General features: G+C 37.2%; 1 protein-coding gene across 2 annotated transcripts; it reads left to right on the plus strand.

Annotated features, from left to right (window-relative positions):
* Positions 1-2,634: 2,634 nt before the first annotated feature.
* LOC108318733 (probable methyltransferase PMT10) lies at positions 2,635-10,610 on the plus strand. 2 transcript variants are annotated; one of them, XM_017556417.2, is made up of 9 exons: positions 2,635-3,456; positions 4,802-4,951; positions 5,027-5,297; positions 8,151-8,261; positions 8,465-8,624; positions 8,903-9,160; positions 9,304-9,426; positions 9,704-9,781; positions 9,859-10,610. In XM_017556417.2, the coding sequence occupies exons 1-9, from the start codon at positions 2,821-2,823 to the stop codon at positions 10,061-10,063; spliced, it is 1,992 nt and encodes a 663-aa protein (XP_017411906.1). In that variant the 5' UTR covers positions 2,635-2,820; the 3' UTR covers positions 10,064-10,610. The 2 variants fall into 2 exon arrangements, with proteins under 2 accessions (XP_017411906.1, XP_052737068.1); XM_052881108.1 differs by having other exon boundaries at positions 3,335-3,467.
* Positions 10,611-18,217: the final 7,607 nt, after the last annotated feature.

The following is an 18,217-nucleotide window of genomic DNA, read 5'->3' on the forward strand; positions in this document are numbered from 1 at the left end:
ACCAAACTAGTCAACTCAACTCAAACAATATTAGCGTAAGTCGTTCGAGTTGAGTCAAATAATGTCTAGATCGAGCTGAGTCTGACTTGGTCCTAGTCAACCCATGTATTTCATACTAAGGTAAAACTGAGTCAACTTGAACAGAATTCAAATCAAGTTGGTATGGACAAGTTCAAAACAAGTTAATAAGATCCTAAGTTGAATGAGTTAGCTTGAAGTAAAGTTAAATCAAGTTAGTTCAAACTCATGTAAAGTTGATTAAGTACAAGTTTATGTTAGTCCAAACCCATATCAGGTAGAGTCGTCTTGGACACATTTTTTATTCAAAATCAAGTTATATGTATCTAAGTTGAAGTCAAACTGAATCAATTAGGTTGATTTTACGTTGAATTTATTTTAATTTACAAAATAAATTTAATAAATATTTAACTTTGGATTGAAAATTTTCAAATGAACTTGATTTAGTTAATAATTTTAAATTCATTCTATCTGGATCAAAACTAAATTAAATTTTAATCAAATTCAAAAGTATTCATCACACAAAAACTAGATTTGTTTTACAAACTAACTGTTGAATATAGTAAAAAACCATATTTGGATTAATCTCCCTTGTGTTAAATACACACATAGGGTTCTCTATTTATAATAGAAGAAATATGGGCTAAGCCCAAAATACAAATGAGAAATAGTAACAAACTAACTAAAAGATAAAAGATATAATATATTTAACACTCCCCCTCAAGCTGGAGCATACAAATTGTATGAACTAAGCTTGGAATAGATGAACTTATTGTTGAACTAGATGATTTGTCTTCAAGAGTGTGAGACAAACATAGATGGACTAACAGCAGCTTGTGAAACTTCAACTTCAAAAGTGGATGGAGGAGAGTAGTGGTGGACAATGACAAACTGTAAGGACTGATTCCCAATCAATGATGGATGAGTGACGAGATCAACAGTGGTAGCTGAAAGCTAAGAGCTACAAAACTGCAGGGACTACACTAAATCCTCATTAATGATAGATGGGGTGACAGGATCAACAGTAGTAGCTGAAATCTACAAAACTGCAGGGACTACACCCATATTTATGTGACTTGCAGTGTCTTGGAAACGTACTCCCCCTTAGTGTGAAGGGCGGAAATGTGAAATATCACAGTTGCTGGACCACTAAAACAAAACCAAATATTAAGCTACAATGCTGAAACAAAGGCATCAAAGATCCAAAGATACGTTGGAGGTCCAAAATTCTTTGCTGGACAACTCCCAAGTGTGATACTTAACAATGTATCAGAAGAAGATTGGGCTAAACTCTAACCCAAGAAGAACTGACGCAGTTGCGTCTGTCTGAGGCGGTAGCGACTGCAGCAACGGTTGACTGCTATAAAACTGTAGGGACTAAATTGCCATCACTGACTGATGGGGCCTGTAGTGGCTGGAAGCGACAAAACTACAGGGACTGCCATCACTAACTAACGAGGTGATGGGGGCCTACAGTCGTTGGAAGCATACGACGCCTGGACAACGGCAAACGGCGCCTGGACAACAGCAAACGGTGCCTGGACAACGACAAACGGCGCCTGGACATCAAATTTTGAGTTGATCTTGCTTAAGATCACATTCTCAAACCTAGACTTTACATCTCTAGCCAAATCTTTCTCTGTAGCACCCACTGCTAGAATCAACATCCTTAGTAGTGAAACAGATTTCCAGTAGAAGAAGCCATTTTAAACTTAGAGAAGAAAAAGGGACTTAGGGTTCCAAAAACGTGAGGGAGAAAACCCTAGGTATGAGCCCAAGCCAACAAAACGGAGAACACAGGAACCAAAAACACACTCAAGAAGCTCCGGCGAGACGATCTGCAGTGACGCGGTGAAACTCCGACACCGGGAAGACGGCACGTGCAGAACACGCGGCCGAGAAGAAGCGGTGCGTGACAGCTGGTGCGGAGGCTTCGGAGGACGGGACCACTAGGGTTGGGTTGCGCTTCTCAAGGCGCACCTAACCCTTGACTTCGCCGGAGCAAATGACGTTCGGCGGCGGCGACAACGACGGACTGGCCGAAAAGAAGCGCTGCGGGGCGACGCGTGATTGAGAAGTGACTCTCGAAACCGGCGTGATTGGCCGTCGCTCGAAGAGACGGTCCAGATCCACAGGTCACCCGTCGAAACTGTGACGGTGGCCAGCGGTGGCGATAGTGGCAGCGGAAAGTGGCGGCGACAACAGTGGCACACTGGGTCTGGACTGATGCTGACTATGGCAGAGATTTAAGAAGAGAAAGGGCTGCCCACTGAAATTTAGGGGCTACCGGCGGTCATGGCGGCCGGTCGCCGGCATACAACAGATACCCTGAAAGAAGATCAAAGAACCTGCTCTGATACCATGTTAAATATAGTGAAAAACTATATTTGGATTAATCTCCCTTGTATTAAATACACACATAGGGTTTTCTATTTATAATAAAAGAAATATGAGCTAAATCCAAAATGCAAATAAGAAATAATAACAAACTAACTAAAAGATAAAATATATAATATATCGTGTCCACTAATTGAATTTTAAATATGATATATAAACATCCTGAAGCTTGAAGAATTAAATTTTACGTATATTTTTCATTCCTCCTCTCAGTTTTGGATTCTGAGGGAGAGTATCTTTTTCACCCACTCACTGATCCTATTTGTCACCATTTCTTGCGTCCAACACGACACAATAACAACACAAACACGCTATCTCATTAACTAAAGCATGTTCTCACTGATTCTCGTACCAATCTCATTTCTGGTCTTAACTCCGAAGTGAGATCCACACTTTCATCTGTTCATGTCGTTCACACACTCAAACCAAATGAAGTCCCTACGGTCCATTGATTTTCTCAAAACCTCTTCATTTGTTAGAGTCACCGCTCTCACACTCTTCGCCCTCACCCTCTTTCTCTTCCTCTTCACGCATTTCTCCCCCACCTCTTACTCTTCCTTCGCCTTCTCCTCTTCTGCCGCCGTCGATGCACCCTCGCCGGAGCAGCCACCACCTCCTCCTCCTCCTCCGACTCCGCTGGCGATGGCGCCTCATCTTCCGGAGCCGAAAGTGTTTCGTGAACCGCCGTTACCGCCGGTGGAGCGAATGGGGGTGTTGGACGGGAACGGCGTGATGACGGAGGATTTCAGAGTGGGGGAGTTAGATCCGGGTTTGGAGGAGGAAGGGCAAAACGGCAGCGTTTCTGTAAAGGAGAGTAGTGGTGTGAGGGAGAAAGTGGAGAAGTATAAGGTGTGTGATGTGAGGATGGTGGATTTTGTGCCGTGTTTGGATAATGAGGAAGTGTTGAAGAAGTTGGAAGGGAGCGTGAGAGGGGAGAAGTACGAGCGGCATTGCCCCCAAGAAGGGATGGGCCTCAACTGTCTGGTGCCGCCGCCCAAGGGTTACCGGCGGCCCGTACTTTGGCCCAAAAGCAGAGACGAGGTACTTGCTCTGTAAGTTTTTTTGTTTCTTTGTGAAAGGTTGGTTTTCTGTCTTCTTTCTTTGGGTGGTTAGTGAGATGCATTTGGGTTTTGGTGTGTAGTGGTTTTGATGAAATGACTCATTAGTTAGCACGCTTTTTTGCATGAATGATCATTAGCCAGGACAGCTCGCAAACATGTTTAGTTTTTGTTTTATGTGAAAGGGTGTTTTGTCTGATGTCGCTGGTGAATTTGAGGAGGGTGGCCAAAGTACGGGTCGCCAACATGTTCAGTTTTTGTTTCATGAGAAAGGTTGTTTTGTGTTCTCTAGGTGGTGAAGTTGAGGAGGGGTGTTTGATTGTGGCTTTGGTGAGTGGTGATATTTGAAAGAGTTAATTACTTAGCACACTGGACATGGATGGCCATTGAGAACTTGTGAGCTCATTCTAGGATAATATGTGCTCGTTCTAGGAGAATTCCAAGTGCTATCTATACGAGTTAAGGATTAAGGTGGAAGGTTTTAGTCAGAAAGTATACTAATGTACCCGTCTTAGTGATTTTCTATATAAAAATTAGAATGTATATATTAATTGTTTAACCCATGAACTTAATAGTGGGATCATTTTTTGAAATGAAAAAAATGCACGGTTTTTTTTGAGATGCTTGTGTATTAACGAGAAGCTAAAATGAATGAGCAGGAGATGAACAGTGATCAAATGGTGTCAGGTGATAGAAATTTAACTGATAGGGATCGTTGAATTTGAATTTGTTTTAATCTGAACCTTTACATCAGGGTAATCTAGAAAAGAAAATTTTATCATCTAGAGTCTTAAGCACCAATAAGAAGAATGTATTAAATGATTTTTTTAGTTATGTGAAGAGTGAAAGAGGGAGACCAAGGACTTTGGAAGAAATTGTTATGAGTAATATTGGAAGTCCCATATCAGACTAGAGATAAGACTAAGTGTAAACCTTATCTTATAAACAAGTGTAAACCTTATCTTATAAACTTTTTGTGGGGTTGAATTAGGCTTAAAGTTTACTTCTTAACAAGTAATCTCATGGTAAATAATATTCTTAAGAATTTGGTTTTTAACTGAGTCCAATTGTAATGTGTGACCCATGAGCCAATCTAACCTAGTAGGATACGACTTTTGTTGTTAGTCTTTGGTATTTGAAGTTTGATTTTATCTTAATTAGATGGTGGGAGCTGAATCTGATATTTTATTCAAAATTTACTTAATTTTTTCTTAATTTTGTTAATCTTGATTTATAAAACTCTTGAACTTTAAATTTTGTATCTTCTCACACTTTTCAATTGGTTTGAATTGGGAAAAAAGGGGTTGTTAACATGTGTTTATTTACAGGTTTGGTTTAGTAATGTACCCCATACACGTTTGGTTGAGGATAAAGGTGGGCAAAATTGGATATCAATAAAGAATGATAAATTTGTTTTTCCTGGTGGTGGAACTCAATTTATACATGGTGCAGATAAATACCTGGATCAGATTTCTGAGGTAAGTCTCTTATTTATATTTGTTCTGATTTTTGTTGCTAACATATTGAGAGCACTTTTGAAATTGAATGTGCAGATGGTTCCTGACATTTCATTTGGTAAAAACACCAGAGTTGCATTAGACGTTGGTTGTGGAGTGGCAAGTTTTGGTGCCTTTTTGATGCAACGTAATGTGACCACTTTTTCAATAGCTCCAAAAGATGTTCATGAAAATCAGATTCAATTTGCACTTGAGCGAGGTGTGCCTGCCATGGCAGCAGTATTTGCTACACACCGTTTATTATTCCCAAGTCAGGCATTTGATCTCATCCATTGTTCAAGATGCAGAATTAATTGGACTCGTGATGGTACTTCCTCTCTATTTAAGCCTTTGATCTCTCATTGTTCACCTTCTAACTATTCTATGGTTTTTTAAAGTTTATATGAAACATGAAACACATAGTACCTTGGGACTGAAACAGTTCTTTGCAGATAGAGGCTTGTGCTGGGTTAAATAATGCCATCTTGTAACATGATGGCTACGAGGGATGCCATTTTTTGTTTGTGTTCATAAGGGTAATAGAGGATTGTGGCCGGGCTTAATATCAATACGGGTGGCATCATGTAATAGAGGATTGTGGTGGTTGTGGGGAGGGTGTGGGAAAGACATGTTGAAATTCATTGAGGGTTATGGGGGCAGGATTGGTGGTAGAGAGGGGTGAGGGAGAAACTATTTTATGGTCAATGTGATGATAAGTGTTAAGAAGTGGATTTTAAATCTAACTCAACCCCACAAAACCGATTTGTAAGGTAAGGTTTGTATCTACATATATACTCTAAATTGGTTTTATCTCTAGTCGATGTAGGACTTCCAACACACCCCTCACACTGAGGTATATACATCTCGTGCGTGGGACTAGACATTAATGGGTGGTCCGATAACAAGTGGAATGATATGTCCAATAAACACAAATCTCGCTAGGAAAGACTCTAACCAAGCTCTGATACCATTTTAAGAAGTGAACTTTAAGTCTAATTCAACCACACAAAGCTAGCTTGTAAGGTGAGGTTTGCACCCACATATATACTCTAAATTAACCTTATTTTTAGTTGATGTGCGACTTTCAACAATAAGCAAGCAAGTGTAGAGATGCAACGGAGTCTGTGTAGAAGTGATAGATTTGGTGGAAAGATGTTATTGTGCAGTGGTGAGATGTAGATCCAAAAAGGGTAAAATGAGAGTTGTAATGAGTAAAAAGAAAGAATAGGGAGTGGAAAAATCATCTCTCATGTGGGCCTAAGGTTGTAACCAATCCATGCCTAGCACCACATCAACCCCTTCAATAGGGATAAGGTAAAAAGGGATGAAGGAGTGTGATTGAATAGATATTGTGCCTTAGGGGAAGCCATAACCAAAAAGGGTGTGATTGAATAGGACATTCAATATGTCTTCATTGCCAACCATAACCGAGAGGCGTATGGTGAACAATTGCAAGAGAGAAGCTCATCAGGGTAGTAGGGTATTATGAGAACTATCAATGTCTACCAAGATTGTGATCGGTAAGTTTGCTATTTGACCTTGAAACTTGAAAGTGTGAGAAGAATGTGTGTCATTGATGACTTGAAAGGATTAGTTGAAAAGAAGCAGACCATGGATTTCATTGATGATAGGGAGGTTTGGGCTGGGGCTTGTGTTTGGTGGGGGGTTATAATAAAATGGCTGGTTGTATATTTTTGACCCAGATAGAACTTTTCGTCATAGTTGAAACATATGCTAGCTGCTCATTGTTCTTGAACTTTAGCATGGATGAATTTTTTTATGGGTATGGATGAAGCAATGGAAGTAATGGATTGGGCTTGGATGGGGCTAGTACTTTTCGTCATAGTTGAAACATACTAGCTGCTCAGTGTTCTTGAAGTTCGACATGGATGAATTTTATGGGTATGGATGAAGCAATGGAAGTAGTGGATTGGGCTTGGATGAGGCTAGTTGGAGGTAAAAGGTGTTGAGATGGTTATGGGAGGGACAATGTTGATCATGAGTATTTAGGTTTTGAATGTTGGATTTTGGACTCAACTAATTTAGTGAGATCAAGCACTTGATAGATACATGTGGGTTGCAGGATGACTAGCTCTCAACAAATCTTGGGTATAAGGCCGGAAATAAAACAGCTAAGGGTCGTTTTCAGAGTGAACTAAATTACTCTGTTGTATAGTTTTTCAAAAGTGGCTTGGCAATCAGAGACTGAACCATGTTGGCACAGCTTGAAGCTTGATGGTTAGTAGAAGGGCCAAAACATAACTCCAAAGCCCTAGCTAAAGTTGGCCAATCAACCAACTTGTGATTTTGGTACATCCATTTAAACCCAGCCTTAAGCATCTTACATGAAAAAAGCAGCCATGTGGAGGCAGAATTCCCAAGGGATTTGTTAAAAATTAAAGTACTAGTTAGCTTGAAACAACCAATCTAAAGGGTCCGTGCCCTCAAATGGGAGTAGTTGGATTGGAGCTTGGGGAAATGAAAAGGGCAGGATGGGGTAGGTGGGAAAGATGCATGGGTTTGGGAAGTAGTTGTAGTATTGGGCAGTTGTATAGACCTACTTGAGAAGGGTTTGAACTAGATGATGACTTTGAGGTTTGCAAAGGCATGGTTATGGATTAGCTCATGGCTTTGTGGTCGGTGGCATGAGAGGTGGGAACAAGGTTTGACTCATTTTTAAATTCTAAGGAAGTTTGTTGAGCTTCCATGGTATTTTGAAGTATGGTATGGGGAGTTTTATTAAAATCACGAACAAATGTGAATTGGGTCTATAGAGCAGCTAATTTTTTCAAGATAATCTAGAGGGTTTTTTCCACGTCTCTGGTGGGTTTGGGAGGCATTGAGGTGGGCAATGAAAACACCAATTTGATACGAAGTGCACAGTAGGTTAAGGAAAACATAAAATATCAAATTTATTAAAATTCTTAAAAGAGAAATACATGACAGCTGATTGTAGATAGCGCACTATCATTTGCTATTTTTGAGCAATGTGACTAAAACAATTTATGTAAATATTTGAGCTACCCTATGGAATGAATTGTTCTCAGAAAAAGATGTATCCAAGGTTAAACATATTGACTTAATAAACTTGAGAAATTTTTTTATGAAAGTTGGATCACAATTATGCTTAAGGCTTTAGTTCTTTGTACTGATATTCTATTTTTACATGGCTTTAATGGAGATGGAATTTTGCTTCTTGAGGCCAACAGGCTCCTGAGAGCAGGTGGCTACTTTGTCTGGGCAGCACAGCCTGTTTACAAACATGAAGAGGCCCTTCAAGAGAAATGGAAAGGTAGCTCATAATTTCTGTGTTTACCTAACAGAAGTAATATTTTTCAATGGGTAATGGGTTGATAGATACTTAAATGTTGAGGATCAACTATTTTCTCAATCCATTCTTTCTGTAATCAACATGATATGGTATAAATGACCTAGATCTTCATATATTGACATTGGATATTTAGTTTTAAACCCAATGGTCTTTGGACTGAACAGAAATGGAGAACTTGACAGCTAACATTTGTTGGGAACTTGTACGAAAGGAGGGTTATATTGCTATATGGCAGAAGCCTATGAACAATAATTGCTACCTTAGTCGAGACATGGCTGAGCATCCTCCATTATGTGAGTCCAATGACGATCCAGATAATGTTTGGTATGACACTGTATATATTGTTTAATCCTGCCATATATCTCTGATTTGTGGTTGTCATTATTACTTGAACTGGAATGTAGAAAATAGGAGTCAGTGATGTCAAGATTGATTGTCATTCCAAGAAAGTTTACCGAAAGTTATAATGAAGAAATTGTTGCAACTTTGGCTTTCTATAGGATTCATACCGTAAAAGTTTAACTGGTCAATTAGAATTATATGCCTGCATTTCTTTACAATCACAAAATCAGTACTTATGATAGCCACAAAACAATTTGCAGGTATGTCAACCTTAAGGCTTGCATCACTGAATTACCTAGTAATGGATTTGGAGCAAATGTTACAGAGTGGCCTTTGCGTCTCCATGAACCACCAAAAAGGCTCCAAAGCATCCAATTGGATGCCATTGTATCCAGAGATGAACTTTTCAGGGCTGATACAAAATATTGGTTTGAAATAATAGAAAGTTACGTTCGGGCTTTCCGTTGGAAGGAGTATAACCTGAGAAATGTAATGGACATGAGGGCAGGATTTGGAGGGTATGGGAGTATTACTTTTCTTGTTATCTTTATCTCATTTTTTTGTGACATTTTCAAGTTATTTGACTTCTATAGAATGTTTGTCTGACCTTGCTATTATCGCAGTGTGTATTATGACATTACTTTTACTCTGATAACTGCAGGGTTGCTGCTGCACTGCTTGATCTCCGTATTGACTGTTGGGTTATGAATGTTGTCCCTGTTAGTGGATTCAATACCTTGCCTGTTATATATGACCGTGGGCTGATAGGAGTTGTGCATGATTGGTACGTGATTTTTGTCTTTACACTATGAAAGTTGATATTTAATGTGCTTTTATGTCTTATCTAAGTGAGTTGAGCTCACCGAGAATTTGGAGGCATTTGAGTATAACAAGCAATTAATCACATACTGGCAGAATGAGATCTAAACTAGAAGAGATAAACAAATCTATAGCATCAGTTTATTTATTTATTCTACTTTTGAAATCAGTTGCCAAATATTTTCATGTGTCTCTTTTCATTTTCTTAATTTTTACTGAGGAGGGAATTTCTTCCTTGATAGGTGTGAACCATTTGACACCTACCCTAGAACATATGATCTGCTGCATGCAGCAGGTCTTTTCTCTGTTGAAAAGAAGAGGTGTGTATGAGACACTATACTTTTTTCTTTATAGACATTTCCCATTATTAGTGTTTGATAAACTAATTGTTTCTCAGGAAAAAGTGTAACATCTCAAGCATTATGCTTGAGATGGATCGGATACTAAGACCAGGAGGGCGTGTATATATACGTGACACCACATTCATTATTGGTGAACTTGAAGAAATTGCAACTGCATTGGGATGGTCAAGTTCCCTAAATGATGTCGGAGAGGGTCCCTATTCAAGTTGGAAGATATTAAGGTCTGAGAAACCATTCTGAGTTGCTCAATTGTGTCAGCAACATTTTTGAAGAAATGTTTGTAAATTGGCTCATGCAACCGGAACATGACACTCCACCTGATATCTCATTCTGTTGCAAAATGTGGACAAGACTAACCCCGTTCATGTAATTTTCTAAGAAAATTATCTATTTGCCAAAAGTGGTATCCTTCAGTGTTGGATCCCTACTAACAGTTTTCTTCTAAACACTTCACACACAAAAAAGAAGAATATTTGTCTTGTATCAATCACTACAGTATTGGTCATATGTTTAGGAAATAATTTTGTGTAATTAATCTTCGTGTGATGTAAGCTCAAGTTAGTGTAGACTAGACCAGATGCTTGAAAGTTGTTTATTATGTGACAGAAAAGCTTCACCTGTAATGTTCTCTGTTCCCTCACTCTCACATGCTAGGGTTTGATAGTGTTTGTTGTTTTGACAAGATGACTGTTAAGAGTAATGAACTTGTTAGAAACGATCTCTATACTGTACTATTGTATCTTTTATTTATTTATTTCAGATTCAATAAATTATTTTATTCGTACTCTTCGACTATTCTTTTATCTGTATGATGTGTTATTCCATCAACTAGGAATACTTGCATATCTTCTCAGTTTTCTGATAATGGCTGAATGTTCTAAATCATAAGTAGACACTGATAACATCACTGTGTTTTGGCACACCTTATTGTTATTTTGGATTAAATGTAGATGTTTCATATTTTTGTGATTCCATGTTCAGTTTTATGTTTGTCTTTGGATTAATGGAAAAGATCACATAAAGTAGAACAAAATGTTATATAGTATTATATTTCACTGCTTAGATTATCTTGAATTGAAAGGAATTGAAATTGCCTTGGACAGAATCAATTCAATTTTATATATAAAATATTCTTTGTTTCCCTTTCCCCATATTCGTGAGCTAGCATTCAATGAATGAAATTATCAGGAGCCAGTGCCATTTTTCTCCTCGACTACCTTAGACCAAACAAAGTTATCTTACCTTTCATGCCTCTCATAAACCTTTCCCAATTGACTCTCATAACCTTACCCACCTATGACTAGGGCCAAGTGGATGAAAAAACATTTATTGAGGTTCCTCGTTGAACATGGTGCATGTTTGTATCTAGGCATGTATCTTGAGGCGATGTTTTCTATGAGATTGTAATTGGAGTTTTTGTTTACTAAGACACCACTACTAGTTGAGTTTGTCAACATATAAAAGGATTGCAATAGAAATTGATCACTGACAGTGTGGTGTGGATAGCCACAATTTCTTGAATATATCTCAGTATTCAACAAGTGTTTATATCTAAGTTTGATGTCACATGTCTTTTATGACTGAGACAGCGCTGGATGTAGGGAAAAAATTCTCCAGGAACAATCTCTTTAAATTGTTTCAACTAGTTATAAAATTGAGAGGAAACCAATCCTTAGCACTATAATGGAAAAGTCTTTAGTCTATATAATGGAAAAGTCTTTAGTCTATCATGTTTGTCAGGAACCTTAGGAGGTGCCATAACCTTTAAATCTATGCAACAAATGGATTAGATGTTTTGTAAGTACAAATGGAACAATATAGAACGGTTGATGGTTAACAACCAGCTCAATAAGTTCCTTAGGAGTTCTATTGTTGCCCATGATTGTAGAATCATAAGGCAAATCAAAATATAAAATGTAATAGAGGCACTGATAGTACTTCTCCTGACTAGGTTGGGCTAACGCTAAAAGAGAAACTATGGAGATGGTGAGATGGAACATGGGGTGTGGAATTTGATGGATTAGGAGGAGAAGACTCATGGCATTGGTTCTTGAATGGTGATGAAGTGGTGTTTGATGGTGTTAAAAAAGAGGTTAGGTGAATCCTTTTAGCTAGGTTGGGTCAAAACTAGAAGAACAAGCTATGGTGATGGGGAAAATGGTGAGATAGTGCGAAATTTGGTGGATTGAGGGGAAGAAGGCTCACGACCTTGGTTCTTGGATGGTGATAAAGTGGTGTTTGATCGTGCTCTTAGAGAGGTTAGACCAACTCTAAAAAAAGGTAGCTAAAGGAGACCACATGTGATGCTCTAGCCTTTGGTGACCTAAGATGAATAGCATGACAAAAAATGGTTGCATAACATTACTCAAATTCAAAGATGAATACAAGAGTAAGAGACACATCTATTTATAGGATAAGGGTGTTTTCAAATTGTAGAAGCAAAACCTTTTGAGAAGGATTTGAACTCAAATCTAGAGGCTCTTCATCTTCATCTTGCTCCAAATCTCCTACAAAAATGGTTAGATCACACACATTGAATGTGGCACCTTCATCATATTCAGATGAAAACTTTAGCCTATATGCATTATTGTTTACCCTTTGAAGCATCCTAAAAGGTCCATCACCACGAGAATTAAGTTTTGACTTCCTTTGTTTCAGAAATCTCAAATGAAGCCAAACCCAGTCTCCTTTAAAAACCACTTCCCTTTTTCCCTTGTTATTGTGCTTATTGTATCTCTCGGTTTGGTGTTGTATATGAGACTTCACCTTCTCATGCATTTTCTTCACAAATTTGAACCTAGGTACCCCTTCCTTCTAAATGAATTCACTAGGATTTAAGAGAGGTATGAGGACTAAAGGATCAAAAGAATTGAAGCCATACACAACCTCAAAGGAAGACATCTTGGTGGTCTTGTGAACCACCTTATTATATGCGAACTTAATATGGGAAAGGTACTCATCCCAAGGTTTGTGGTTGCCTTTAAGAATTACTCTCAACATGGTACCCAAAGATCTATTCACAACCTCGGTTTGACCATCCGTTTGGGGATGACTAGAGGTTGAGAAATGAAGCTTGGTTCGTAGCCTTGACCAAATAGTTCTCCAAAAGTGACTTAGGAACTTAGTATCTCTATCCGATACAATGGTCTTTGACATGCCATGTACCTTTACCATATCTCTAAAGAAGAGTTTAACTATGAAGCTAGCATCATCTACCTTGTGGCATGGAATAAAATGAGCCATCTTGCTAAATCTATCCACGATCACAAAGATTGAATGAAATCCCTTTTGTGTTTTGAGTAGACCAAGGATAAAATACATGCTAATGTCTTCCCATGGGGATGAAGAAATGAGGAGGGGAGTGTACAAGCCATGAGGCATGGTCTTGGCCTTGGTTTGTGAGCATCCAATGCATTTATGACAATGCCTTTGAACATCTTTTCTCATGTGTGGCTAGTAAAATCTTTCTTGAAAATGCTAAGAGTTTTGTCCACTCCAAAATGACCCATGAGACATCGCTCATGCGATTCATTGATGAGGAGTTTCTTATGGGAATGTTGAGGCACACATAATTTACCCTCTATGAACAAGTATCCCTTGGACATATAGAATTCCCATTAAACCCTCTTTTGACAAAGATGGAGGAGAAGAAATCATATTGTTCATACATTTCATCCATGTGTTCAAAGCCAAGAATTTTGGAATCCAAGTTTAGAGGAAATGTTGCGCCTCCTAGAAAGTACGTCGGTTACAACATTTATTTTTCCCTTCTTATATTTGATCACATAGGAAAATTATTTTAAGTATTCCATCCATCTTGCATGCTTTTTGTTCAACTTGTGTTGTCCCCTCAAATATTTAAGTGACTCATGGTCACTATATATGACAAACTCTTTGGGGACTAGATAGTGCTCCCAAGTTTGAAGGGACCTTTATATATGACAAACAACTTTTTGTCACAGGTGTGATAGTTAAGAGTGGAACCATTGATTTTTTCACTACATAGGCAATGTAGTGCCCCTTTTGTAACAAGACTCCACCTATTCCCACACCACTAAGCTTGCATCACATTCTATCTCAAATGTTTTTGAAAAGTTTGAAAGACCTAAATTTTGTGCATTGGTGAGTTTTTCCTTGAGTTGCTTGAAAGCCAATTCTTGTCTCTCTTCCCACTCAAATTTCACATCCTTTTTCACCAACTCATTGAGTGGTGATGCTATGCTTGAGAAGTTAGGTAAAAATCTCCTATAGAAGGAGGCTAACTCCTATAGGTACAAATCTCCTAACTCCTAGAATAGAAATTAATACTTCTTGTCTTTGGAAAACTTTGAGAAAATAGGACACTAATGCCACTCTTTAACATCAAATGCTAAGATTTTGAGCTGTTGGAAAGAGCTCAAAATGCACAAAACAGAAAGCAAAATTACAGCTACACGAAATTTTCCACACTAGTGGTAATGGTCAAATGCACACCACTTTTAGTACTTTGCTAGGCTTTTTTGATACTTCTTTTATAGCATTTCTGATAAGGTTTTAACTGTTCTTTTTTCACTTCTTTTAAGTGAAAAACAAGACCACTACACATCCAAAACATATTTGATATTTTGATTTTGAAAGCTCAAAACATAAAAAATACAAAGTAGGAAAAAACCTACTAGAATCAAAAGTAGAATTTGAAACTCAACAAGACATAAGGGAATTTTTTTTAAGAACTTACCAATGATCTAATGACGCCTCTATTTATAGGCTAAGGGTGTCTCCAAATTGTAGAAGCAAAACCTAAAAACTCAAACTTGGCTAGCTTGGAGAACAAGGTGAGAATCCTCTCCATTAGGAGGAGGACATGCGACAAAAATCCTTTCTATTAGAAATAGGACATGTGGCGATTACCTATAGAAAATCCTCTCTAATGTGAGAGTGACACATGACCACTAACACATAAGTGAGATACACATTCCCTTGCTCACCAAGATAACTTGAAAAGTGTTGACCCCCTTAGTGAACAAGTTAAGGCTTCTACTTGGTTAAACATTGGGCCTTGGCCCTTTATTGACTTAAGTGTTCAAAATTCTTATTCTTCTCGGTCAAAAATACATGGCCCAAAAATAAATCCTAATGTACTAGACCCATAATACAAAACTCAAAATAAATCCTAGACTACTTGGCCAAAAATACAAGACTAAAAAATAATTCCTACTCTAAAAGCTCCATGATGGCCTAAAAGATAGATTCTAGACCCATCTTCCACAAATTACTTCAACTCCTCTTGAAAGTGTTTGACCATGACAAGGGGATATACCATCAGATACAAAGTATAAAAGTAGAAAATGTACATGTTGGAACTTTGGCAAGTGTACCAAATCGTTCAAGTAATAAAACCGGTAAGACCGGATATCGTTTCCCAAAAGACTCGTGTCCTAGACAATCGTATAATATCTAACTAATTTAGACTAAATAATGATTCATAATTTGGGTTTTAGTGCAATTAAATTAAAGATGAAACATAAATGATAAAAGTGATCTTAGATACTCAAACACTTGGAAATGGAAAGATTATAAATGATATGGAATGGTATTGTTGGGGGTATGATTTCACCTACTTCACTCTTATGTATAGAAAATCACTTCCTCTTCATTAATTAGCCAATGTCAATCTTCTAATTTACTCAAACCCAATCCCTTGGTAGAGAGAGCCTAGACTTACTTCTTAAACTCCAATCCCTTAGAAAACCTAACAAGTTCATCCGCTTTAAGAATTGAGATTCAAGACAACCAAAGGTCCTAGTTCTATCCCTAGATACAATTTCCTTTAGGTGTTTAATCCAAGTCCAGATTTACCCAACATTTCCCAATATCAAGCAAACCCTAAAATCATGTAATGGGTAGCAAGTTCACAACAAGCATTAAGAAAAGGAATTAAACACTAACAATCAATGAAAGAGACATAAATTCATTCAAAACATAGTATTTTACATAAGATTTCAGTGGCTACATCAATCCCCCAACAATAATGAAACTAGCTCTCCATGAATGGAGAGCTCAAGCTTACAACAATGGTGGAAATGGAAGAAGGAAGAAGACCCAAGGTTGAAGAAGGACTGTTCCCACAGCTCCTAGCTTGCCTCCAAGAGCTCCAATTGAGAGAAAACGTGTTTGGGCAGCCAAAGATACAAAGCCCTTCGAGTTTCATCCCTAAATAGACCAACTTTGCCACATCAGCATTGCCACCGCTCAGCTGCACCCCAGCTGCGCCCCAGCGGCAGCATTCCAGAGAGCTGGCGCTCAGCTGCACGCTAGCTGCACACCAGCGACAACATTCCAGAGAGCTGGCGCTCAGCTGCACAAAATCTGTACCGCTCAGCGGCAGCAAGTCACGATCAGGTGGCGCTCAGCTGCACAGAGCTGTACCGCTCAGCTACAGCAAGTCTGGTCAGGTGGCGCTCAGCTGCACGCCAGCCGCACCCCAGCTTTAGCATTTATCTTTTCTCTTAAAACTTCCTCTTTTACCTTCATTCTTGCTTATATGGTTCTTCGGTTCTTCAGTTTGGCATACACGCTTGGATGTAAATGATCTAAACATACTAAAAAATTGGGATTAGTGATGAAATTGAATCATTAAAGTTTAAGATGCAACCACTTAAGAAACTAAATGAAAACTAGGATTTACAAGGCAAAAAGCTAAGAAAGAGTTGATATTCTCTCTCAATTCGACACTGAAATCATGGTAAAATATGCTATTATCAGTACACTATCAAAATGACTATTTATTGAATGAGTGAAATGTTTTTGATGATATCCATGGAAGGTTTTATCAATCTTAGAATCAAAGAATGTAATGAATAAGGTACATAGATAGTAGGAAGACACCATAATATTTCAAAGACTAGCCATATGAACTATGTGCTAAAAATACTAAAAAAGTAGTTGAAAAAAAAATAGCAATAATACACTTTTTATGGTTTGAAGAACCTTTAACTTGTTTTGAATATCAACAATCAATGATAATTTTTTACCTCGACACAAATCCTATTTAAGTCTTTTTTGGAGTTTTTGTGCACAAAGTTATGTCAATTTGAAAATTTAAGTGTGACACTAATTTATATGTTGTGCTCTACACCAAATTTAACAAATCTAGTGTCTAAACCTTTCATTTCATTCATTTGCCAACAACACCAAAGTTATAAAAAAAGTCAACCATGTGAATGTTGCACCAACAATCTCAACTAAAGATAACTTATATTTGATAGTTTTGTATGTACTATTAATAAGCAAAACAATGTTAAATGCCTTCAATAATTTTATTGAATCATGGTATGTCAAATAACATTTATCATAATTTCCAATGTCTCATCAAATCTATTTTAATAAATATACATGTCACGCGACCATAATTATTGACTTTTAGATTTTAACTTATCTTTGATATACATATTTTATATTGTACATTCACTTGATTGTTCTTCTTCAAAGTCTATAAAATGATTTTGGATTTCACCAAACTTTTAATCATGTTAACAATATGAATTTTTCATTAGTTTTTCATTTGCTAACTCATAGTTATGATATCCATAAAGTAACTTCACAATTCATCTTCCACCATTATTCATTATTTTGTCATGCAATTTAAATGGATAATCACATAGTCCAATTTTAGTTATAATCAATTGTAAATGACTTTGGTAATGTATAGTTAATTAATGGACTTTTCAAATAAATCATCTCATAAACCAAACAAATCATGATTACTACAAACATAAGCATCATTATTCTCATAATAAAATTTATTTCTTTCTAGAACATGTAATCCAAAAGTTAAAAAATTAACTTCTAGATTAGATAATGCAAAAGTTAAAATACAAAAATAAATACAAAAATATAATTAATTCTACATTATTTAAGAACCAAACATATTTCCACATTAATCAATATGGAAGAGTGTATGACAATTTGAAAGTTTGTTTTGTTTTCAGATTATAAAAGTTAAATTTTGAAAGTAGAATAGTTCTCTCTGAATTGTGCAATCCGAAACTAAATTATAACTATGAATCATAAAATCTAGAATGTTACAGCAACTAAGTTGAACTTGAAATTACTGTGGATGACTCCATCTAAAAGACTTTCTAATTATTTTAAAAATATCTGAAAAACTAGTTCTACCTTTCTTATTGTTCGCAATGCTTTGATGAAAAGAACCTCAAAGGAGTTGGTTAAGTTCAACTTTCGCATCTTATAACACTCTTGCTAAATCCAATGTAAAAAGTAAGAGATCATATGTAAGGACACTAATCTAGAACATCAATGAATGTTTTGGAGGTTAAACGAGTTATAGAACAAAAATGACAAATTAAAAATTGAAAAAGAAGGTGTGGGAGGAAAATCTGAAAGTAAATTAGC

The sequence above is a fragment of the Vigna angularis genome, chromosome 7 (assembly GCF_016808095.1).
Source record: "Vigna angularis cultivar LongXiaoDou No.4 chromosome 7, ASM1680809v1, whole genome shotgun sequence".
Lineage (NCBI taxonomy): Eukaryota > Viridiplantae > Streptophyta > Magnoliopsida > Fabales > Fabaceae > Vigna > Vigna angularis.

Bases quoted from the DNA above. Each gene is read 5' to 3' on its own strand.
- LOC108318733 (XM_017556417.2), top strand. From the start codon at position 2,821: ATGTCGTTCACACACTCAAACCAAATGAAGTCCCTACGGTCCATTGAT. The intron at 8,262-8,464 runs GTAGCTCATAAT...TGGACTGAACAG, and splicing joins CCTTCAAGAGAAATGGAAAG to AAATGGAGAACTTGACAGCT. The intron at 9,782-9,858 runs GTGTGTATGAGA...ATTGTTTCTCAG, and splicing joins TTCTCTGTTGAAAAGAAGAG to GAAAAAGTGTAACATCTCAA.